At 38.0% G+C, this 26,775-nt stretch overlaps 1 protein-coding gene across 12 annotated transcripts in view; it reads right to left on the reverse strand.

Moving 5' to 3' along the window:
* LOC139979103 (uncharacterized) overlaps window positions 1-26,775 on the reverse strand; it is a 201,824-nt gene that overhangs the window by 138,702 nt on the left and 36,347 nt on the right. For all 12 annotated transcript variants that reach the window (XM_071989777.1, XM_071989778.1, XM_071989775.1 and 9 more), the window contains 2 exons: window positions 17,547-20,719; window positions 497-704 (listed from right to left, as the gene is read on the reverse strand). In XM_071989777.1, the coding sequence (XP_071845878.1) occupies window positions 497-704; window positions 17,547-20,683 (3,345 nt within the window). In that variant the 5' untranslated portion in view covers window positions 20,684-20,719. The remainder of the gene's footprint in view (window positions 1-496; window positions 705-17,546; window positions 20,720-26,775) is intronic.

Consider the following 26,775-nt stretch of genomic DNA (forward strand, 5'->3'; position numbering starts at 1 on the left):
ATACTAGTAGGAGCTACAATGGACTTCTTAATATGGCAAAATTTAAATACCACTTGACAATTATCAAAGTCACCATTGTCAGTAGCAAAATTAATCTCCATTTAGCCCACCCCGCCCACCCCTACACAAAACCCTCCAGCCTCCAAAGTATGAAAACAAGTGAACCGTAACTTCAAAAAAGAACTGTTTGACTTTTATGTTAACTCTTTAAAACATTTGAAGTGTTAGTAAAATTCAAACCATCATTTTCTCTTCCCTATCTACTCTGTTTGTTCTCCATTCATCCTCTTACTCTTTTCTCTCCAAACATGAGGTGGAAAAAAATTACAATTTTTGCATCTTTACGGGATAAATTCTGTTTCCTTTAAAGCCACTCTCATTTCTAAATATATATACAGAGCTTCTTACACTGTACATTAAACATATAGTAGCAGTAACTTGTTTCTTTACAATACACCATTTCTACTTTTTCCATTTTTCCCCTCCCCCTTCTTACCCTCATTGTCCCCGGCATTTTCTGGGATGGTTGAGCAGAGGCAAAGTTCTGCTGACTGGGCCTCGGTTCCTCTGACATGAGTTGCTTGCTCTCGTTATCTGTATCTGGCTCCGTCTCTTCCTCATCCTGTCGGATGTAACACTGCGGGTCCGATTTCTGGTGGAATTCATCTCTCTGGAGCCTCTGGAGCTGTTGATATTCCCTCTCTCTGTTTTAAAAAAAAAATCATAATAATAATAATATCAAATCAATCAATAATCATATATTCGTAGCAGAGACAGGTAAGGGAGAGGTGAATCATGTTAATCAAAGAAATATAAATTGTGTAAACTGTTATAAGGTTGGTATAGGTTCTCCAAAATATGCAAATAACAAAAGTGAAGGAATTTTTTTTAAATATGAGCACAGTATTTGCATATATGTTTCCCCGAAACTTTCTGTCTGTTTCCTTTTATGTCAGTGACAAAGCTACATACCATCTGTATTCCAATACAGTGTTGTTGTGGGTTTTATTGGGGGGGGGGGGTGGGGGGAAGCATTATAGTACGAAATTTGTTACATATCTACTCTATTTCTTTCTTCTCCAAATATCTAAACTGCACCTCTGACTTGATAAAACTAATTTAACTGGATGTAATTGAAATTTCCATGAACAATAATATGATACATTCATTATCAAGATTTTAATTAAAATTTTATGACTTGCTGAAATGTATTTAAATTTTACTTTACTGTCCTTTTTGCATCTCTACACAAACATGAGTGTATCATTCACTGCTACTTAATCTTATAGAGGGCAGTATTCATCATTACTGTTTCTAACAGTACAGATTCAATACATGTTACGTGAGGGCAGCATACACATATTCCCTCCAGGATTAAACCTGGTTGTGAGAATAAATACCCTGACTGGGTATGTACAGTACATTCACTTGGGTGACCATGTCCCAGAAGGAGCCAACTTCAAATTAAACTGATGACTGAACTCTCCAAGTTCAATTGTAAGGTTTGTTAACTGTCCACAAATTTAATCAGTTTTCTGGGCTGAGTGAAGAGTAATTTTGAACCTACTGCCAGTAAGTAAGAAAAGTTCATTAGGGGACACGCACCATGCCATATTTTATAACAATATTACTGGAGAGAAATAATAAGTAACATTCACCATTGACTCAATTTGAACTTGGAAACAAAAAACGGTCCAGCCATACTGATATACAGTTAGCTTCAAATGCTGATAGGGTAATACTACAGTTATTTCTAATCATAGCACACATGTTGTATTTCAATCTAAGTTGGAAATTGTGGAATGACTACACACTATTACCCTAATTTTCCTGTGATCCTTACATCCCAACCCAGGCAACAAGCAAGTAAGCTTTCAGTGGGATATTGATCGAAGAATGTCTCCCCCCTTACTGTTGTTCCCATCTTACTGTACCCATCTCACTGTCCCCATCTCACTGTACCCATCTCACTGTACCCATCTACTGTACCCATCTTACTATGCTCATCTTACTACGCTCATCTTACTGTGCCCATCTCACTGTCCCCATCTCACTGTCCCCATCTCACTCTACCTTCTCTCAATCTACCCATCTCACTGTACCCATCTACTGTACCCATCTACTGTACCCATCTTACTACGCTCATCTTACTGTACCCATCTTACTGTACCCATCTCACTGTACCCCTCTCACTGTACCCATCTACTGTACCCATCTTACTACGCTCATCTTACTGTTCCCATGTTACTGTACCCATCTCACTGTACCCATCTCACTGTACCCATCTTTCATTACCCATCTTACTACACTCATCTTACTGTACCCATCTCACTGTACCCATCTCACTGTCCCCATCTCACTGTACTCATCTCACTGTACCCATCTCACTGTACCCATCTCACTGTACTCATCTCACTGTACCCATCTCACTGTCCCCATCTCACTGTCCCCATCTCACTGTACCCATCTCACTGTACCCATCTCACTGTACTCATCTCACTGTACCCATCTCACTTTACCCATCTTACTGTACCCATCTTACTGTACCCATCTTACTGTACCCATCTTTCATGTTGCTACAAGCTGTGGCAGCTACATGACACCGATATGACATCTCAAGGAATCCAAATCCGAATAAATTGTTACACATTCATGTTAAGTGATAGCAAGCTTTCAATATTACAAGTTGGAGGAATCAAGCACAGCTTAATACATGAAGTTGCCCGGAAGGTTGGTTCGTATTCTGGGATTATTTCGCGATTGACTTTTCACAAATTTTGGATTGGGACATGCTAAGAAGCGAGATATCATCAGAACGAAGTTACAAAACTGTGTCAGGAAAGGAGGTCAATAAATGTATCAACAGGGATTGTTTTTAATACAAGGGAACGGCCATTTCTCTCGACAAGAAACTTGGAAATTCAGACTTCGTCGATGGATATGACGACGAAGAAAGGGGCTTCTGCCTATCACGACCAAAGGGAACAAATTGGACAGCTACATAATTTGATTATGATGGATTTCAATCAAATCGTCAAGTCTAGAAATCTTTTGCCCACAGAATGTACAACTACCCATGAGAGATTGTTACAGGCTGTAGAGAAAAAATATACCATTTAAAATATTTCACGCAGAAAACGGATTATTCTTACTCTAAACTTTTTTTCAAATTTCTCTTCATAATAACTTAAAATTGAAAATTGAGACTATAAAAACAAAGAAAAAAAACTGATTAATATTTTATATCTGTAATCTTGATCTATTAAAAAATCCGAAAATTCTTAAAAAGAAAAACACTGAATCGGTTTTGAAAAATTATGAAATCTCGTCTTTCTTTTGTAATTGTGGTGTTTTTTTTAAGCTTTTGTATCTATCCTCTTACCTTTACAATAGGTCTTTGTACTTTGCTTCAACTTTCAGCAATTCTACCGAACCTACCCTATTACTGAGAGTAAGATTGTTATTGATCGTAGCAATAGGCCTTAGATTGGTTTTTACTCTAGAATGAACATCAACTGGTGAGTCATTCTTAATTCCATTAGATTCTTAAAATGTCACACAGACAATTTCTAGCGTTAATTATTTAATAATCAATATGCACACAGCCTGCAAATACGGAAACAATCACATTGTGAATTTGTTTTCTCATTATTAGCTAAAATGAAACTTAAACTACTCCAGGTAATAAAAGTAAAAAGGTTTCAGATCTCATAGTGGGACTATGATATCACAGATTTACAAACTCACAGCTCCCTGACATGACTTTCTAACCATGACATCTCCAAAAGGGAATGAGATTTTTAGTAGCTGTTTGAGTCACTTGTATATTCACAAAGAAAATGTTGGAAATGCAGATTAATTTCTATTTTCTGCTATTTATTGCACTTTTCTTTTAAAGCAGTAAGAGATGAAGAGAATAGGGCAGAGGGAGGAATGTGGACTCCACCTTACAGGAAGTCAGGGTTTCAGTTATATCAGGTGTTCTCATTAAGTTGCCTGTGGGCCAGTTTCTGTCTGCTAAAACATTAATTCCAGCCCATGACAAAACTGGCCCACCACTATGATTCATTACAATCAGGCAGGTTATGAGGACCCTCAAGATCTTTGGCTTGCACAACCTAATACCTAATACCCTGGATAAATCTACTTGTAAAATCACAGTTTGGATTCATGTGGATCTTTTGTCAAACTAAAAGTTTCTCAATTTACCTAATCTAAATTACTAATTCTAATTATTCTATTCTAATTACCTCGTCCTTAGGGAATCATGCCAAACACCAGCAAGTCTTCATACATCACTTTTCTTATTGTATATATGATTAGGGGCTTTTTGTGTGTATTACATATTAATCTTCTCACTGTTGTACAGCGCATTAAAAAATAGTTTGATGGTGAAAGCGCTTCATCAATTTATGGATTTGGATGTGAATTTTGATATTATCATGAACTGAATGATAAATTGTGTGATAAAAGTTCACACAAGAGTTGTAGGTCTTGGCCCCATAAACATTACACTTCACAATATTTCAACTTTTCTAGTCTGTCTCGTTAATAAACAAACATTTTGTTTATCTTTTTCCTCACTTTTTATGATTGCAATAAAAGCTCCTGTAGTCTGACAGAAGTTCCAGCAGATATCCATCATGATGGCATTTTATAGTCTATCATCTGGTCGATCATTTTGGCAGTAACAACTGCTGTAGGATTAGAAATGTTGGTTAAATGGCAAACCAACTATAAATTATTTCATTCGAGGCAGAATATAATGACGACCCTATAAAGGGGTACCAGGTACAAGCTGTTTCACAAAAGCAGTAAAAAACGATAGATTTCTGTAGGTGTAATACCTGTGTATAAGGATCATGTTTGTCATTTCGGTTTTGTTTGGTTTTGTTTGGTTGGTTTTTCATTAGTTATGCTCATGAACACTCACCGTGATTATTTCAAGTCCATAATAAAAGATCAGATTAATTATTGGAATTGGTGAGCAGATCGATATGCTGGTAAAAATGTGGGTTGGGATGTGAAATGAATTTTCAAACACATAGCAGAAAAAAGTACACTACACTACAGTACACATGTTGCTCAGCAAAATGTGAACTATTATTTCATCTTGAAAGGAACACTTTTATCTGTTTAAACATTTTTGTGGTGAGTATGGAAAAAAAAGAGCAGAACCAGTATTTGTGTCATCTGATAAATAAAGGATGAACTAAACATGGAAAGCGAGCAAGTAGAGAAGTAAACCAACTTTCCTTGAAACCAGGAACACCCAAAAACTTAACTGGTTTGGGTATTTACCAGCTTACCAGTCTTTAGTCTACTAATGCACTTTCTCATCTACCTCATCTACTAAGTTGGTAATATTTTAGCACTGCAAACCATAACCTGGTACTCCCCCCCCCCCCCCCCACCTTCTCCTCCTCCTCCCTAATCTACCATCCGGAAAGCAGAGTGATATCCATTCGGTCTAAATTTCTGCATCATGATTTTCATTGGATCAAGAGCATTAGTTTTTGAAACTCCAAAAGGACCTTAAGAACATCCCTACCGTAAGACTTTATGAGACATGTCATATACCAGTACAATGAGGGTTCAGTTTACACAGCCCACACAAGTGCAGAGTGCAGCCTGCCTGCCTGCCTACAGCATTTGGCCCTCAGGAATTGTTTCTGCAGCTTGTGATTTCTAAGCCATCTTGATGCGATCCCTACAGAACCTTGCAAGGAAAACATGAAATATGTATACTTTGGGGAGTTTCCATAAGTAACCTTGGGCCTAAGTTTGACAGGATATTTGAACAGCATAACAGATAGACAATGTGGTACTTAAACCTTCTGAGCTCTCGACCGTACATGAAATAATCTTACAACCTTAAACAACCTTAAACTGCCGTGGCCCCAAGGATGGGACACAAACTTTCACTGCAGGCAGCAAGTCAGATCAATTTCGTGCTCCCAGCACGTTTACACATTCATGCATCAACGGTCCAGAAGGTCAGAGCGTGCAATGTGCAGTCAGCATAAAAACAATACAATGTATGGATAATATCTTCATCTCATTAGAAAAACCTCGTTAGAAAACAAAACAAACAACTTGACATGAACCTAATCAGCTCCACAATGCACATTCTGTAATAATTGTATACATGCTCTAATTTTCAACTCACTAAATTGCTTTTCACAACAAAAAAATGACATCAAACCACTCGACTGAAAACTGACAAAAATGTCAGAAAGCCATCGGAAATTGATCGGTGCAGGTGTGAAAGAAGTGTCGGGTCTACATCTGACATAATTCCGCAGGGACGGAAAAACCATTTCCAAAAAGCTACAGTATAGAGCAAATTTCATATTCCTTTTTTCTTCTTAATCTTTTCGTACTGGAATGTTTTATTGACAATGACAATTTCTAACATCTGTCCATTACGGAATGACTCAATTGCAAATTTGCAGCGAAATGGTAGAAAGTTGGAAGAGTAACTAGAGACACAAACTGCTCTGAAGATTAACATGTAAAGAAAATATACATATAACCCACAGTGCAGGTCTATATACAAGTACTGAATAATTTGTGGAAAAAATTGGCACATTTATTATAAAATACACACTATTGTGCATATCATTGTGAACAGTTGCATGTCTCTAGCTAAATTATAGATTTATATTTATAGCTGGTTTAACCTTCATCATATTTACCAGCAATTTAGGTCATTGCAGTAGTTGGCAGCCATTATGAATTTAAGTAGCGCACAATTGCATCCTGGAAAGTTGCCCATATATGAATAAACTTACTGACAGTTTTATACAAATTGGGATGAAAAGTTCTATTCATGGGTATTAATTTAAAATATTGCATTCCTACAGTGGTTTAAAGTATTCTTACTTTTTGCACATTGAACTGAATTACCATATTGAGTAAATTCTTTGAATTCTGTAAAACAGCCAAATTTAGATAGAATAAAGTTTGAAAGGAATCTTTCAAAGTTTAAAGAGTTTTGAATTGAATTGAGTTTAACATTTGATTGAACTACATTTAGTTAGACTAGAATGAACTTAATTCAACATCCCAAAGAGAGCTCATATATCACAGTATTGGCTGATGTTAAATAGGTGTAACACATCTGCAGTAAAAAGACACAGGCCAATGCATGAGTAAAGCTTTCAGTAAAGGTTAAAAAGTATCAGTTCATTCTAGGCAAGGTAGAACAAGGTGCTAAGGTTGTGGGGAGACAGGTAAGCGAGGAGCGAAGTAAATGCATGAGTTAAGCTTTCAGTAAACTTTGCAATTCCAAATATTCAGCTATAAAATGTTAAAAGCAATTAATATGACTTAAAAATGTTTGTATTACGTAATGTTTTTGACTATACAGGTAGGCCTCCATGTTGTCACACATATTTACAGTAGCTATATCACCAAAGAATATTCATATAAACCCTCTTGTATGTTCAAGCAGACCATCATGTAAAAATTCAATTTTTATATTCAAAGAAAATTGTGTTAACTTTTCCTATGAATTTGACTCTGTGTTAGTGTGAAATCTATGTGTCATTTTTGCCGATACTGATGGGATGCATGCTAATCCAATTTTTTTTTTTTTTAATTCCTTACTTTTCATTTAGTACTAATTTTTGCAATAATAAACCCAACAAGGTGACAATTTTCCCTGAGCCATGCCTCACTCTTCACGGAATATTATGCCTGGCAAAGTCTTTAAGATATATTCTCCTAATGGAATGGTCACAGCATTTGACCGTTAGTGACCATTATAACATGCTGCTGACCTTAGGTTCTTTGCCTACTGTTTCATCGCAGAATTCCGAGTGTGAATCGAGAGACACTGCTCGTTGTCGGTTGCTAACTTCTGCTTTATGGGGGGGGTCTTGTCTTAATGCCTGATTGCAAAGCAGCGTACTTGAACGCTGAAAACGATACATTTGACATGGTTCAAGAGGAACTTGAAGAGAAGGTTTGCCTAGTGCAATGTTCAGAAGTATCCTTCATCCTAAAAAAATTATCCCAGATGTATTCTGGGCCATTGCACGTCATTCCTGGTGGTCAAAGTCCTAGGTTAACTTCAGTTGGATTGTCAGCAATGTAACTATCTACCTTTAAACAATACAAATAGGACATGAAGAGAACAGTGCAGGAGAGTAACAAATACATTATAGTGACTTTCTTAAGGCCCGGTCACACTATACCGATATTTTATCTGAATACTATCCGATTTTCCCAGAGGAATCGAAACAGACAGTTTTTCGTTCGGGTCTTCTAGCCACAGTGATAAAGGACCTGATTTGCTATCTGTTGAGCCATTCCGATGTGGAATAGCCCTCTCCTAACTTTTGATATTGACTCCGTTTCCTTTTATCGGTTAGCTATCCGATTTCTCTTCCGATTTTTATCGTTTTTCGATGTGACGTCACTTCAGAATGTAGTCAGTTCTAGAACCCCTCAGATTTGAAGTAGGTATTCGAATATTCTACTGCATTCATTACATTCACTACCACAAACCTCACTCTTCGGCCTAAAATCGGAAAAATCGGACCGTATTTCAATAAAATATCGCTGTAGTGTGACCGGGCCTTTACGGTATTATCCAGATCCCAGATTATCTGCTGCCAATATTTAAACATTGTACGCTTTGTGAATTACTAGACAAGAATCACCGCAATTTGAATTTTAATTAATGTAGAAACCTTTACTTGATGGATCAATGGATTTATATTCCGTTACAGAACAAATAAGCAAAGAGCCTAGACGATGCTGAAGAAGTTTGTATGAAGTTCAACAAAGTAAGTAAGTGTCACATAGAGACACACACACCCACATACCATCACCATCGCATAGATTCCGTTTGCCTTCGACAGAGGAATAAAAATATTCCTACTAATAACTTGGCTAGAGACCCATTGTAATTCCTGATTAACATTTTTTTATCGTGATTGTTATGTACGACATGTCATTCTTTATAAAATGCACACTGCTACTTTATGACAACTATATATTAGATCACAGGCATACACTTCTATAGGAGATTGTTATGTACAGCACTTGAAGAATCATACTGTACATGGCCGCTGTAATGTATCTGCACTGCAGCAATTGTTTATATTAATCAACACATAAGTACTATAAAGACACATCACCACCTTCTGATTATGAAATTGTGTTAGCAAAGAAAATTAGACTTGGCCATGGTACAAACAGTATCCTCCTCCTATCATGAAGCTGCACGGCAGAAGGTCAGTCCCTAATTTAAGCATAACTTTAATCCATTTGCCACGGATAATAAACACAGCCTTCCCAAAGCCAATCATTCCCTCTCTGGTGGCTAATTTGAAACCTTGTAGTACTAGCTAGCTGAGAATACATTAAAACCACAAATCCTAGGATATAGGAGATAATGAAATAACTTACAGTACAAAGCAGACAGTATTTATAGTCTGTCAATGGATCAATAGTAAGTATATAGCTATAAACCAGAGTTCACTATGTTATACTGCAAACTACATACTGCATAATACATATTACATATGAATACTGCGTACTGCATACGGTATATGACATACTGCATACAACATACTACATACTGTGCTACATACTGCATACTTACTACATACTGCATACTACATACTGCATACTACATACTGCATACTACTGTATATACTGCATACTGCATACTACATACTGCATATTACATACTGCATACTACATACTGTATACTACATACTGCATACTACATACTGCATACAACAGACTACATATGTCATACTACATACTCTCCTACATACTCTCCTACATACTACATACTGCATACTTCATACTGCATACTGCATACTGCATACTACATACTGCATACTGCATACTACATACTGCATACTACTGTATATACTGCATACTGCATACTACATACTGCATATTACATACTGCATACTACATACTGTATACTACATACTGCATACTGCATACTACATACTGCATACAACAGACTACATATGTCATACTACATACTCTCCTACATACTCTCCTACATACTACATACTGCATACTTCATACTGCATACTGCATACTGCATACTACATACTGCATACTGCATACTGCATACTACATACTACATACTGCATATTACATACTGCATACTACATACTGTATACTACATACTGCATACTACATACTGCATACAACAGACTACATATGTCATACTACATACTCTCCTACATACTCTCCTACATACTACATACTGCATACTGCATACTGCATACTACATACTGCATACTACATACTGCATACTACATACTGCATACTACTGTATATACTGCATACTGCATACTACATACTGCATATTACATACTGCATACTACATACTGTATACTACATACTGCATACTGCATACTACATACTGCATACAACAGACTACATATGTCATACTACATACTCTCCTACATACTCTCCTACATACTGCATACTGCATACTACATACTGCATACAACAGACTACATATGTCATACTACATACTCTCCTACATACTACATACTGCATACTTCATACTGCATACTGCATACTGCATACTACATACTGCATACTGCATACTGCATACTACATACTGCATACTTCATACTGCATACTACATACTGCATACTACATACTGCATACTACATAATGCATACTACATACTGCATACTACATACTGAAGTACAATAAACCAAAGGATGGCATACTATAGTAATCTAATCAATTATAATCTTTGAATGTATGTAGGCTATGGTCTATCAATCCTTGTTATTATATACTATGTAGCTTGGCTTCTTAAATAATATTTTATAAGCATCGGAGCAAAATCTCTTTCTGAACAAAAGGCCAGAGATAAAGAGGGGGTGGGGGGAGTAAGAAAAATCAAAATTTCAATATATGCCTAGATTAAGCAATTGATGTGCAAGGTATGTCTGTTAGTTGTTTCAAGACTACATGTCTTACTGGACTGAATTCCTGATTGCTATAAAATTATTGGCTGGATTTTGTTTCACCGGTCGGATTAAAGATCTTTGTGGGCCAGATTTGCCTAGCAGGTGACCTATTGAGAAGACCTGCTCTACATTCTGTAGCTTACATATTTATCGTCTACTTATTGTTAGGAAGGGATGGCCTGATCGGGGAATACAGATTATACAGAACAATGGATAATGGTCTATCAATCCATCCAAAAAACATAGCGATCTACTTTACTTTACAATCCATATAGACTAAAAATGGATCAAGCAGTCTAGAAGTGGGGGAGTCTAGGGAGTAGGGAGTGTTAGCTCAGTGGTGAACGCCGGTGCCTTTCAATCATAAGGTCCGGAGTTCGAGTCACTCCAAGATTAATGTATGTCGTCCAGTTACAGAGTTGTTGACAATTGACAATCCATAATCATGGACATTAAAATATGAATCTAAGAGACCGACTTCGGTCAGCTTGCAGCTTTGATAAGCCAATGATGGCTTCTTCGCGAGTTCCTGCTTGCAGGAGGATCTAATATACATATACATACATACAAGTAGATTAAATAATATCTACCAAATGTAGACTCCGATTCAACTTAGGCAATTATGTGTCAACAGAAGGATGCTGGAGGGGGCTGCAGCCAGGCTACATAGGATGCAATCATTTGTGCTGTGCAGTTTCACACATTAGACACTGCCGGTCTGCCAGGATGATCTCCATTGTCTTATGACAAGGCTAGGGATTTTATAGCTCTGCTGCAGCCCCTCTGAGAAATCCTTTTAGTGTTACTAAATTCAGATCATTCTAAGCATTATACAGCGAGGGTGCTGAAGTGAGGAGATAGGTTAATGTGAGCGAGTACAACCTACAGTAAATTATTCTTCCTCTTATCTTGCAAAGATTACCAACTGATATATCCTAAACTCTACCAAAAGATGAGTCTATAGTACATAGAACATTAATCCAACTTGTACACAAAGTCTACCAATGAAGTTTTTGTGTTATAGGCCTACACTTCCAAGAACCTACCACACTGATTACATATGCAAGATAGACATGCACAGTCTACTATAGCCAATTATCGAGCAACTTTCCCCCCTCTCATGTCATTTATTAGACCAAAGTTAGTATTAATACCTCAAAAAGACCTTCTCTTTTTCTAACTCTACTACTAACTGAATTTTAGTACCTTTTGATGATGGCGAAAGCCAGGGTTTAGGACTTTCAAAACAGATCTTGCAAACATGTTTACTATTCAAACCAATATTATTAGGAATCAAATTTTTTGCTACGAAGAGACTTAACACTTGCATTCATAATACGAACTTTATCTCAAAATTTCCATCATAAAAAGTAGTCAAAAACAGTCCCTTTTATTTTGTTGTTTTTATCAGTTATATCATTGTCAGCTATATTGACACTGAATAACTCAATATATCTAGGTATAAAAGGCCAAATAAGAAAGCACAGTACTTGCAGATAGGGGACCCCCAATGATTGCCATTAATAATGAAAATTGATCAAATTTCTTATCCATATTTCTGTCACGGGTGGCAGGATCTCACTGACGAGCTCCTAATTTGGAATTCAATATCTTGATACAACCTTTCTTAAAGGTTAATTATTTACTTTGAAAAGATCTTAAGAAAGACGATACCCAGAATGAGTAGAAGCAGCAATTGTAAGTCTCAATTTTAAAATAATAATTAGCTACGTTCATTTGTTTCATTTAGGGAGATCTGCATTTCTTTAATAAACTTGCATCTAAAACAGATCAACAACTATTTACTACTCTCCAAAATGTAATTCTCTCTCTACCCTTTTCTGGTGTTAGGCTACGATTGCAGACTTGATTTTGCAAAGTTTATGCATACCCAAACTGGGCTTGAAGAAATTGAAATTTCTTTAAATTGTTTATTCACCTCAGTTTATGATGAAGACGAGAATTTGGGAAACTTATTAAACTTGAATCATCCTAACTTAGGAGCGAGAAATAATTCCGTCAATACAGTATAAAAACATTGCCAGTTTTCTGTCAATATAAGACATTTAAATATCTGGGTATCCACAACACATGAGATAGAATGACCAGACATTTACAGACCTAAATCGTTTTAATTTACCTTTACAGGCACTCTTTATAGCGACCTTGGAAATTTGTCAGGTGATAAAATATTTAAAAACTTACAACCAAGATACTTCAAGCAATTCTTCTGTTTCAATGTCTAAATGTTTTATATTATATCTACATGATGATCATAGCTGGACCTTTGCATTCAAACTGGTCTTGTCTTTGAGAAAGACTGATGAATGTACAATGTAGTCTTATTTTGATGCACCCTGGAAATGATTCCTTTGAACTGATCACTCCCTTTTAATGAATAAGTACATCATTAAAGCTCTCTGTACTTTTTGGGCTGGAACACAAAGGGGGGAGTGACCTTGGGAGGGTGAGGGGTTGGCGATTATGAGGAGGCATGTAATTAAAGGGTGTGAAGACTCGCGCAAAAAGAAACGTCTTATGCCAGTAATTTGACCTAGTTTCGAATGAGGTGTAACAGAAGTGTTAAACACCACCATCGATCCCAGAAAATACACACACAGCTTGCTACCGTCGGTAATTAGACACTAGTGTACAGTCAGTACATACAGCTGCGGTCAATACCCACAGCACTGTATACAAACAATACAGCGATGGACATCTCAGGTCCATCTAAAGATAACAATTAAGGTATCATGTTTCATTACTGTCTGCATTTTGTAGCGACACGAACAAAACGTCACTTGGCAAGCAACAGAAAGTTAACTTTTTCAGATGGCCGCACACGGTTTAGGGCGAGTCTTCAATGCCTTTAAGCAAACCATTCTAGACTTCTGACAGTCTTTATGCTCTATTGCGATCTTTATACCTTCACTACAATATCTGAGTGGAACACTGAACTGGTTAGGGTCAAACCGATAGCACAAGCTTTATACTCCTGTTTCTGATACAACAGTAAACACATAATGACCATCACATGTAGTAGTAGTAAATGAGGGTACTATGATTGAAACTGACAATGCTAACCACCTAAGTGGACTATTTAGATCAACTGATCACAAACGTCGTCGAGTAGTTTACTCTCTTTATTTGAAAACGAGTCATATCTTTTCTCTTCGTAAGTGTTTGAATACGGCTGAGTATACTGTACATTGCCTGTCCAAGTAAATAAATCTCAAATATCATTAAACTATTTTTTAGATCACAGTCTGTGGCATATTTACAGTATGTCATATGTAAGCTTCCAAATGACCATATAAGTAACATCGTTCCTGTTCTATCTAATTCTTCGTCATTCAGGACAAGCATCACTGTATGCTTGAGAGTTGACGTAGTTCAAGTTAAACATCATCCAAATATCACAAAAATTGAGACAAATATAATTTGTTTACTTACCGCTGCTAGTCTAATACTCTGAAGCACTCAATTCATTACAACCAAGCTACTACTTGTAAGCTTGCAGTAAATACTCAAATATGTTAGTCTACTTGACAGTGAAATTTTCCACATGCAGTTAAAATTTCTGTCTCATGAAATATATTCTACTAAAAACCGTCACAGAATCTCATTTTTCTATCTTTCTGTTTTTCTTTCTTTCTTTCTCCTCTTTACTGTTTTTTAGACATCATAAACAAAAATTTTCTTTCCTTGTTACCAAACTTGAAAAAATTGGATTGGGTCTATTCAAGCATACGAGGCAATACATCATTGCTTTATGGCGATAAGCTCTGGCTTTCCCAGTTGGTGGATTTCTCTAGGGCTGTGACTGCTTAAGACAGCAACACACGATAAATAACATCACTTCCAGCCCGAGAATGGAGATACAAGATAAAACCAGGCAGGCCTACCATATAAATCCCACTGATTGGTTCTACTGACCTGGCACCAAAGCAAATATATCATGCAAAGAGACTGTACCTTCTGTGACGGTTTAAGTCAAAGTGATTGCAAAACCGAGAACTAATGCTATAAAGTAAGTGCGGTCGTGAAAGTCTTTTATATGGAGAGGCCAAAATATTTTGCATAATTCAATAAGAACAATAAATAATAAATTTAATAGTTAATCACATGATGGATCGTAGTTCCACCATATAAAACTGACCTTTACACAGAACCGTACACACAACTTGAACAAGCCACACCCAAAGGAAGTATTGGAGAATATGTATGAATATATATTTTAAAATTGTTGTAATATTTGTTATTTTTTGCAAAAAGAGTACTTTTTATTGGTTGGAAATGTTTTTTGTTTCATAAAAAATTGAGCTTCAATTACTTCAATCACTTCAAACATTACACCATCATGAGGTCACATCATGATGGAACATTCCATTCATTTGAGCCAGTTTCATCTGGTATCATAAAATATGATACTTTGCAAAATTTCTTTGTCGCTATTATAAACCACTTTACTACTCCATATTTGTGAGGTATTCATTATTTTCTTCTGTACAGGAAATTGTCCCCCAGTTTTATTACTTCATATTGGTAAGCCTTTGAAGTTGATCATTCATGGTCTGAACTTTTGCAGGGTACTCTAATTATTTCCTTTTCCAGTCATACACAGTATTCAGGAAATATTTTACCAGTCATACAGTGTTCAGGGAATAATTTACCAGTCATTACATAGTATTCAGGAAATAATTTATCCAGTATTGCATCTACAGCAAAATGAGCAAATTGCTATAAAAGTGCAAAGATACATTGCATTATTTGTACTCGACAGGTACCGTACCAGATAAAATGTGGAGACTTTGAAACTGAGATGTACAAAAATACAAAAAAATAAATAATTTCCTAATATTAACACAATGTGACAAAAATGGATGCAAAGTACTATAGGATTTAGGACTTCATTTTCAAACTAATTTTCAAATTAATGACTAACTTGGTTAAAGTAGTACATTTTATTTGGAGACAAAAAAAACCTGTGTTTGGATATTTTTTCCCAATTATGTTATCTGGTCACTCTACACATGTCAGAGTGATGGTGTCATTGTTGTGAGGAGACAGGTAAGCGAGGAGCGACGTAAATATGGTGTTCCTACATAGTCCCTACAAATAAACGACTTGCAATGTGTATTTATTACTGCAATCCACTTGCAACAAGTCACTTGGATTTCCTTTTTTTCATTGACTTTTCCTGTGGAGGAGGAGGGGGGGTGGGGGGGGAATTCATCATTAACTACACTGAAGAGACAAACAACATCTTACATCATATTCCAATCATGTCTGTTTCAATAAGAGAAAATTTCACATAGGTGCAGTAATTTATAGCAGTAAAAGCAGAGGTCCTTGAAATCAACTTCATGTTACTAACAGAATTTATTCTGTAAGCGCTGAGCAGACGATAACAATAGAAGTTGGAGGCTTACTATGACATAAAGTCTAATTTACATCAGGTGGCATAAAGGTATATAAAGTTCACCAGAATACAATAGAAAGCACAACATTATATCCCAACACTTCATCTTAAGCACGTCACTTATCAGATCTTTGCATGAACATTGAAAGCTATCGCACTGAAGAAAGTGTACAAACACCAAGTCTAAGTTCAAACCAAGGTACTTGTAATTAATTTTCCTCCAAAAGTCCATGTGTGGATCTGGAACTGGGCCCCCCTACTGCCCTGGTTTTTCTTCTGCTTATCAACTCAGGAAATGATATATTACTACTGGCTTCTAAGGTATCAGGATAAAATATAGGGGATATATGTATGAAGAATCAAAGAGCTTGCCAGTGATGACAAAGCACCTCTAGCCATCTTAAACTGCGCCCGAAACTGCAATAAATGGCAACTTTCTTTGACACACGACGAAAGGAACACGAAAAGTTGAACAGTTGTAACAGGAAGATACATACAATTTACACGAAAGCAATGTCTCTGAGAAGGTTAAAGTTTTTAGTTATATGAGACATAAAGATTGCAGTGGGATATAATGATGTCACCAAACATATTGAAAATTCAAACATGGGATATATTTAATGTGGGGGGAGATGACATTTCCAAGTCATAATGTTTAGGGCACAGACGACTTTATGTCAAGAAACTATGTTACATGAGTTCTTTCAAACTGGGAGAAGAAAAGTATCGTTACTTTGGAATCAATCTTTCAACTGAAACTCATCAAATCATAACTGACGTAGGCGAACAGATATATTTCCAGATAGCCAGTTGGAAGTCTCATCTGAATAATTTACCCCAAACTCTGGCTACAAATCTCACCTTTACATCTTTAATCTTTAAAAGTAATCTTTGACAAGAGCACCTACACAAGGAAAGGAATCTCTGTGAACAGACTGCAATAATTTGATGGCAAATGATCCAGAAAAATCTATTTCTTTTCAGTATTTTTTCCACTGGGTTTTGGAAAAGTGCTTCATAATGCTTGTTTGCATCATTTGGCCTACGGTATGAAACCTCTGGTTTCCCAAAATCAATATCAGCATTTACCCTTCTTCTTACAACAAAACTTAATCACTAAAATAGCAAGGAAGAGGGAAAAGATTCTGATCACTTACTTCCTTTTCATTTCTATCTTCATCCTCCTGATCCTGTCCTGCTCTTCCTGCTCCATGGCAACATCTGGCTGAAGGACCCATGGCGATGGACTCTTGTCAATGTAAAATGTAGGTGTCTTCAACTGAGCTGTTTTGCTGGTGGAGATGCTTTTAAGTTCCTCCATGGTCTTACCGATGTCGACTTGTCGAGGAGGTGCCTGATAGATGTCCCTGGGAGGATGCTGGGTCAAGATCCTCTCCTTGGTACCCGCAGGTTCCATCCTCCTTGGTGGCGGCTGATACGGCTGGTCCTCCGAGGGGCCGACGGCTGCTGGAGACGCATCGCCATCTTCTTCGTCTGCATCTGAGAACTGGTCGGGCACAGGTTGCGTGGACATGCTGCTGAGGGTGAGAGAGCTGTCATCCCCGTGCTCTGCCAGACGTACACCTACTGCATCGTATTCCAGCGGGTTGATACCAGGCGGGAGTTTGGACTTTGGATCGCTACCTGTGGACTGACTTCCCGGAGTAGACGGTGTGCTGACATCCGAGGTGACGGATGGCTGAGTACTGTCGGGATGATCGTCCGCATTGCCGGAATCGTCGGCTCCGTAGTCGTCCTCCAACCGTGCAAAGACCTCGTGATTAGACCTCTGCATCGGACCGACCTCCTGGTGGGTGCTCTGGCCGCCGTGGGAAGGGGAGCCGCCGGATGGGAAGAAAGAATTGTACGGATCCTCCCCTTCTTCATCTTCATCGGTGGAGTCTCTGTTTGCCCTCTCGTAACTGTTTCGTCTTCTCCGTTGCAAGTGGCTCCCTTCAGATTTGGCTCTCTGCTCCATCGAGTACTCCTTCTCTTGTAGGTACTTAGTGCATTCTGCAATGTCATCGAAAACAACTTCCCCGGGAGTTGACACCAAGGACTCTTCGATGTTTCTTGAGTACGAGGGATAGTATGAGCTGTGGGGGCGTCTGCTGGAGAACTTGGCGTTTCCACCGGCGGACCTTCTTAGGTGGTTTCCATTTGAGTTGTTGCGTGGTTCTTCGCCAAAGTTGCCGGGCAAACCCTGAGCAGTTTGCTGCTTTGAATACCTGAGTTCCTGGTCAGCTCTGTCTTCTCCGCGAATGTGTGAAGGTGATTCGTACTCTACCGAGTGTCGGTAAGCTTTCTGCTGTGTACTGCTGCTGTGCTGGCCGACCCTCATAGCGACCTGTCTCTCCAAATCGTCTTCAGTGTTTCCTGTGGAAGCCAACATTTTATCTAAATCTAGAATTTCCTGTTTCGTTCTCTGTACCAAAGTTTTAAGTTCAGACACTGGTTTTGCACTTCCAGGGCCTTTACCATCCTTAACCTTCCTGGGACTTTGCACAGGGACATGCCCTTGGTGACTGCCACGCTGACCGCCGGTTCCGGGCCCTCTTTGGGGTCTTCTACTACCTTGGTTGCCTTTTGGGGGTCCAACCTTGCTTGAAGAAGGATGCTCTTTTGACCCTCCAGAAGTCTTACCCCCCTCAGGATGACCTCTTCCTCTGGCAGGTCTGGGACCCATTTGTCTTCGTGGACCTCCGGGGGCTTTGGTCCTCGGGGAACTACTTTTTGCTGTGGGGTCTTTGGGACCTTTTGGACTTAACGATTGGGCACTTTTGGAAGGACCTTGTAGATGTTTGGGTATTGCTTGGTTGGGTTTCTGTCTTGACTTACCCTGATCTAATTCTTCTTCTTCTTCTTCTGGAGTCACCGTCTCTGCTGGCTTTTCTTCTTCTTCCTCCACTTTAGGTTTCTGACTAATAAGTGCATTCAAATTGGAATGCAAGATGGACTCTAGTTCTTTGCTCTCTTTGTATTGCATAGAGTTTTCGGGTCTGCTCGAGCGTTGTTTGTGATCTTTGAGAGACCCTGTTTTGCTTGGCACAGCTGCTGATGAACTACTAGGCTCTGGAACAACATCTCCTCCTGACTCTGGTACCTCCCCATCCTCCCTCTGCTGATCCGCTTCTGTGGAATCACTTTCAAATTTGGAATTCTCCGTCTCGAAAGCTCCTCCCGTTATCAAATTTTCTACGGGGTCTACATTAAGTAGTCCTTTGTCAATTCCCAAGGTGTACATACTTTTACCATCTGTGGCAGCAGGAACAGAGTCTTCTTCCAAGCTTTGGCTAGTGTGTGTGATAAGGTGCTTAGTGTCTTCCTCGGCCAGTGAATTAACGACTTGCCCGGACTCTTCTTCTCCCGTCATGGTATCCTGGTTTGGAATGTCAAACTCAACGTCGCTGTGGTGGGCATTGTTGCCGTGGTCTGTGCTGTTACCCCCGGATACGATCCCACTATCCTCATAGTGGCCCTCCGGCTCGTTCAGTGTCTCAGGCGGGTGGTGATAAGAATACGAAACTGGACTTGCAGCCGGTCGGAATTCATCAATGTCGGGATTGTCGATGAACTGATCGCTCTCGGATGCATCCTCTGGAGGACTGTCTTCCTTCTCATTTGCATAGTTATCATGACTATATGCATCATCCTCTGCATATTCATTGGCCTCATTAATGCTCCCTTCATGAGTAACATCGTCATCGTCTGGATTTGAGTCATAGGTCTCTTCTCCGTCGTTTAGTCGCCCTTCTTCTTCTTCTTCTTCTTCCAACCTACCGCCATCAACCGACTCATCCTGCTGAGCGGCAGTTTCTACGTCACCTTCGGCATATTTCTGGGACTCCTCGTACTGATCGTCTTCATAGTACTGATCTTCCTCCACATCCCCATCCCTAGTCTCACCTTCCTGGTACTGGTTGTTATCTAAGTACTGATTTCCCGCAACGTACTGGTCTTCCTCCACGTATTCGTCACCTTCCTCGTAGTGACGCTCCTGACGCTCTTCGTACCCATCCTCTACGTACCTGTCATCCTCATCGTAGTAACTGTCGCCCTCGTAACCGTCTCCGGCGTCCATATTGCCGTTCCGTGCATACTGCTCCTCCTGATATTCCACCTCCGCACTTTCTGACTCGGGTAGGTCACCGTTCATGTCTTTGTTCTCTTGCACCACGTGTCCATTTGCTTGTGGTGGTACTACTCCCTTAGGTGCCAGAATTTTCAAGGTTTGGTGGTCACTCTCTGCATCTTCAAAGGCATCTTCAAATTGTGACTCTTCCTGTGTTGCCATGATGGGGTTCACCAACCCTGGGCAGTATGCCGTTCTCTGCGGGAGTAAAGGCAAAGAGGAAAACAATGTTGTTAAACGTCAGATATTTTACGGAGGGTCTGCAATTTATCTACGATATTTTAATGTCACAAACTGTTTTTCAGTAATGTCAAAACATTTGGAAATGTTCACTTTCAACATTAAATTTCATGAGAAACATTATTTGTGAGCAGGAATATTTGTATTCGTATTCTTTTATTGCATTTTTTTTAATACAGTTCAGTCCGGGTCCACTGTTTATTTTGTTTATAATATTATATTAATTTTAAATTATAGTAACTCTCAATTTTCTTCAATATCATTGTGAAAGTTGACATTCCCTTTTCACATTTTGATCTGTTTTCTCTAAAGGATCAATCAAGTAGGGTGAAATCTTGATAAAGCAAAATTTGCTAGGATTTGGATATTTACGATCGACGAGTTTACCCTGTATCCTCACAATATTTTTAGGCACTTTGGTGCATAAAAAGAGGAGTGTCACCAACTAAAACTGAACAATCGCTGAGGGTGTACAGGCTTTAAAGGGTTGCCGGTTCACTGTAGGCACGGTAGAGCAAGAGTGCTGAGGTTACGAGACAGGTAAGCAAGCAATACTGATATCACAATGCTTTCAATACTTCATCATTTAAGGGATACAGCAATCTTCTGATTGACTGCAACCAAAAAACGTACACTATTATTAGTAATTTGAATAATTTCATTTGAACTCTTAACATTTTAAGAAGCTATCTACATTCTACACTACTGTACATTACATTGCACACTTAATACCTACACAGTGAATATGCAAAGAGATCTCCCTGGACTAAGTCTCTTCATTTTACAATCTATTCACCACAGTGAAAAGGACTGCGAAATAACAGTCTCACAATTAATACATTTCCTGAAATTTGATGATCAAATAATTTCTGGAGGCTCACTGACAAAGAACCTTAATGGGAAATAAATATAGGATAAACTGTCCCAAAGCGATGATGAAGTGAAATAATATACCATTTACTTGGCACAGCAAGTTCTACTATGACCAGCAGCAAACCCAAGAGAGAGTACACATCTGGAAATCTGGCAATCAAGTTAAAGCAGCCTTTCACATCGGATTTAGTCTTGAACTTGTTTCATGCTACTTGGATACTATAACACCGGACATGTCATTGATGCCGGATATTCTGGAATTTATGCCGCAAACAACGATAAATATGGATAGCGCTTTTTTTATTAATGATTTTGAGTGCACCTGCATTTCTCAAAACAAATGCCTGTCTGAGACAGACAAAGCATCTCTAGTAGTATTTTGGCTTGTTATATTTCTCGAACATGCAACTCCCATTTCCACGTAACAACTACATGTACATTTACAGTAGTTCAAGATTTGGTCACTAAATATCATAGAAATATTACCGAAGTCAAGACACATTGATGTATGTATCCTTATTGTCAGAGCCTCCTAAATGTAAGTAAAATGTCCTAATGTTTGTATTTTTAGAAAGATAATTAGAATTAAATATAGGACTGAAATTTTGGTGAAAAATGTTGCAAGTTCTGATCATTGAGGACTGAATAAAAACATGTAATTTCAAGCTCTTTTCATGTGGAAGGTTATGATATAATAAAAGGACTGATTTTGTATACATACTGTAAAATACTTGTTCTTGACCTCTTGACTACTGAAAGTGTTTTCCAACCTTGGCATCTCTGTAATACCATTATTAAAGAAGATCTATGCCTTAGTTTGACTATATAGTCACATTGCATATATAATGATGAAAAGGTGCAAAATTGTGGGAAGAAGTACTGTACATGTGTGAAAAATTCATTCAATTTCTGCTGGTGACTAATATGGCCATGAAAGGATGTCTTGGCAACAAACTTTCAGAATCCAATGGTTTCATTATTTTGGCAGTAAATTAAATTTTATGTTGGCAGTAAATTAACTTTTATTTTGGCGGCAATAATCTACCATGGTGTCTTTAAGCTAGATAAACAGCAGTCTTGTTTTGAGTATTAATACTCAGTGAGATATAGAAAAGCATTTGAAACTGATAACCATATACTGTACAAACAGCTGTGCAGGTGCTATGAAGTATAACCTATACTTCAGCCTGTGACAAAAGCATGATATATATGGTATTAATTCATAAATATAGGCATAATACATTATTTCACCTTTAAACCAAATATTGATAATAAGCTAGAGAGCATCACACATCTAGGTCCTTTTTAAAGTCACTCTCCAGTGTTCAATAAATAATCTTGCACAATTTTATAAATGTTCCAATTATCTGTTTTCTTCATGATGTTTCACTGCGATAAGATTTGCTAGATTTGCTAGATCTGCTAGATTTGTCTTTTAATTACAGTACTGTAGCTCAACATTGTAATGTTACTTTCATACCAATTTCAATGCTCTGACAAGAACAACTGTGTCCTCCTGCACATTTTCAGTGCATTAAAATTCTATTATATTATCGTGTTTATGCATTTTGTTGGCAATCACCAGTTCATCCCTAATGATAGAAAACTACACGGCCGTACATGTTACTAGCTGCACTAAGACATGTATAAAACTTTCTACCAGCTTAAATTAACCCTTAATTCTTTACATGATTCAGAAATGGAAAAATTCAAGTCTCTTTTTGTCCTTGCAAAATTTCCTTTCCACTTTCACCTTCATACCGTAGAAGGGAAATGAATTTGCGACTTAATGTATGAAATCACTTTCAATACTGCTCACTTCAAGGTGGTGCATTTGTACCACATCTGTAGCTGCCAGAACTGATTAAGTGGAGCATGCCCATTTTGATTCAGGTAATGAATTGTACCGTGCACTATTAAAAAGTTGTGCTGTAACTGTTTGCTTTCGACGTATAAATGTAGCAGCAGACACTCAGTGAAAACAACAGACTAACGGGCGACTACTACCTCTTTCACGATCAGCCTTTTTCAACTTAGGCGATAGAATGGCATACTGTTAAGTAAATAACAAGGTTATTGCCTCTAACTCCAACAAGTACAGTATATGAAAAATGGGAAACGGACCGAGAAATTAAAATCGATGGGGAAAAAAAAAAGGCGAAGAAATCTACGTAAATGCTAGATGGGATTCAACAAGTGACTTCGAGTCTATAAGCCCAGCACTCTTTCAACTCGCTATCCAGCCCTTAAAAGCTGTTTCTTTGGTAGGGGTGCAAGTCAGACGCCAAATTCACTTCATGCCCCAGTTTTGTGACAGTTTCATTCCGTGCAACCATGACAGGGACAAGGAGGGGATTTCAAGAGAAAGAGATTCTAATTCGTCAAATTTGTATGTGTCAAAATATGGTTAAAAGCACCATATCTGATATGTTTATGATTTACTCTCCACAAAACAGAATGGACTAAGAGATTAACTGAGATATATGAACACCTAACAAACTTTCACAGAGTCTGTATGCATAATATTACTTCTCCTCTCTCTCTCTCTCTCTCTCTCTCTCTGACATACAATAGTGTACTCATCATGTGATATTGCCTACTCACACAAACTTAGAGCATTGTACTCAAACTGATTCAAGGGAGAATTATACTTATACTCATTATCATACCAGGGAGAATTCCACTTGTGCTCATAGTTATACCAGGGAGGATTCTACTTGTACTCATAATCATATCAGGGAGAATTCTATTTGTCATACTCATGCCAAGGAGAATTATACTTGTAATCATACTCATATCAGGGAGAACTCTACTTGTACTCATACTCATACCATGGGGGAGACTTCTACTGGTACTCATAGTAGGGAGAATTGTACTAATACTCATGCCTGGGAGAATTCTACTTGTACTCATACCAAGGGGAGAATTCTACTTGTACTCATACTCATGCCTGGGAGAATTCTACTTGTACTCATACCAGGGGGAAAATTTTACTTGTACTCATACCAGGGAGAATTCTACTTGTACTAATATTCACTAAGCAATTAACAAACTTAGGCCTAACTGTCACCTACTGTACACATCATATTCATCACCCTAGATGCCTTCACATTATCCATACCAACAGTTAAAACAAATCTTTTTGACAAACTTTCCTTCTCCCCGCCCCCTCCCCCCCCCAACAAACTCCTCCTCCCCTGAGCAGAGCAGTCTCCTCTCAATCTCTACTAGAACCAAATCACCTCCAAAGTAATTACTTTCTTGGATTAGAACTCATCCAAACCTCCAGTCTGGATACAGAACACAGAACATCCCATCTGACATCAAGATACAGAGAAAAACAAAATTACCAACCAAACTACTTTCAAAGTGACCTGACCTTTAACTCTTTAGAATAAGCTATATCAGAGTTAACTGATGCTGAGCAGACTCAAGACCTTCCATATAATGACAAAAATTATGTGACAGTTCATAGAAATTAAACCTAAAATTTACTGTTCCAATTTATATACAGAACAAACGTTAATGAAACTGGTAGTTTTTCACGGCCATCAAATTGTCAAACTTCTCTGTCGCTCTTCGTGAAAAATGATGGCTCGCTGGAGATTCCTCTGAGGCAAAATGTGCAATTCCTGTTAATATGAACCAGAACGGCATCTGAAATTTCTACTACAATTAACCTTCTGAACTATATTCCCTATCTCAATCACAACTTTGTACTTTTGGTACGTCCATTTCTCACTTTCAATTTAATTTTCCTTTAGTTTCCTTTTAATTTCTTAAAAATAAACTTTCAGACCTTTTTACCACTCTAGTGACAAGACGAGGCATAACAATTATTTTCATGGACAACTAAAAGCTGAGCTGGTAAATCTGTTTCTGAACTTTGCAGAGCACTGTACGAATCATGTTGAGAAAAAAAACGCCAAAAAACATGCCAATGCTGGCACTTTGGATGGTAGAATGAGAAGGAATGACCGGGGGGGGGAGCCGGTCAAAGAGGGGGCGCAGTGCTAAAAGGTTACCAGTTCATTCTAGGCACGGTAGAACGAGGGTGCTTAAGTTGTATCGGACACTACTGGAAGACCTGCACAATGCAATTTCATGTGCACTTTGTATCAAGACTAACATGCATGTACGGTACTGTTCGTTGACATTTATAGTTTCCAAGCTCAGCGAAAGTAAATTTTACCAAAAATTACCATAATTAGCAAAAAAAAATCAACATAGCTCTGCATGGTTTTGTCATACTTCTTTGACAGAGACAATACAACTTCATTAAAAATTCATCATGGGAAGATACCAACCAGAACGCCAATTAGCTTTGTGATTCCTTGCATACAATTTCAATAGGATTCTTGCGCTCACCAAGCTAGATCTACATACTAAGTCTTACGTTCAAGAAAGGTATACTTCTTGTGTTATATTTTACAAGATTTTCAGAATTTTTTTTAAATGTTGACTACAGATGACCTTTGACCTCCACCTTTTTTCAATAGGGTTCTTGTACTCAACCAGCAGACATCTGCATACCATGTATGAAGATCAACAACGATGTACTTTTTGGGTTATCATGTTCACAAAGTTTTCAGACTTTGACCTCTGTTGACCACAAATGACCATTGAACTTCACAGAAACCAATAGGCTTCTTGTACTCAATACGACAGATCCACATACCAAGTATGAAGTTAATCCACCATTAACCTTAGAGTTACCTTGTTTACAAGCAAATGTCACATACACACACACACCCACACGCACACCACACGCAATTTTCTCTTGATTTCTCTTGCCTCCAGCAAGGAATCAAAAGGGTACATGAAAGCAAAATATTTCACCCCGGTTGACAGAATAGTCTGATTACAAACCACCAAAGGGCACAGTAGGGATGTGATTTTAACAATTTTTTCACTGTGATAAACCTACAGTGTGTTAACCTATAAGTTGCATACATGTTTATATGCAAAACAAGAGCAATGGGCAAGTAATTTCATGAAGTCTGCAATAATACTGTTGATAGACTGCTAATTATCTGTAAGAACTGTAAAATACAGCATGTCTCTCTAAATACACTTTGGGTAGTGGATTGAGGGTCTATATAAACTAAATTTGTCGAGTAGACAAAGCATATCACTACTTT

This window comes from Apostichopus japonicus, chromosome 13 (assembly GCF_037975245.1).
Source record: "Apostichopus japonicus isolate 1M-3 chromosome 13, ASM3797524v1, whole genome shotgun sequence".
In the NCBI taxonomy this organism is placed as follows: Eukaryota; Metazoa; Echinodermata; class Holothuroidea; order Aspidochirotida; family Stichopodidae; genus Apostichopus; species Apostichopus japonicus.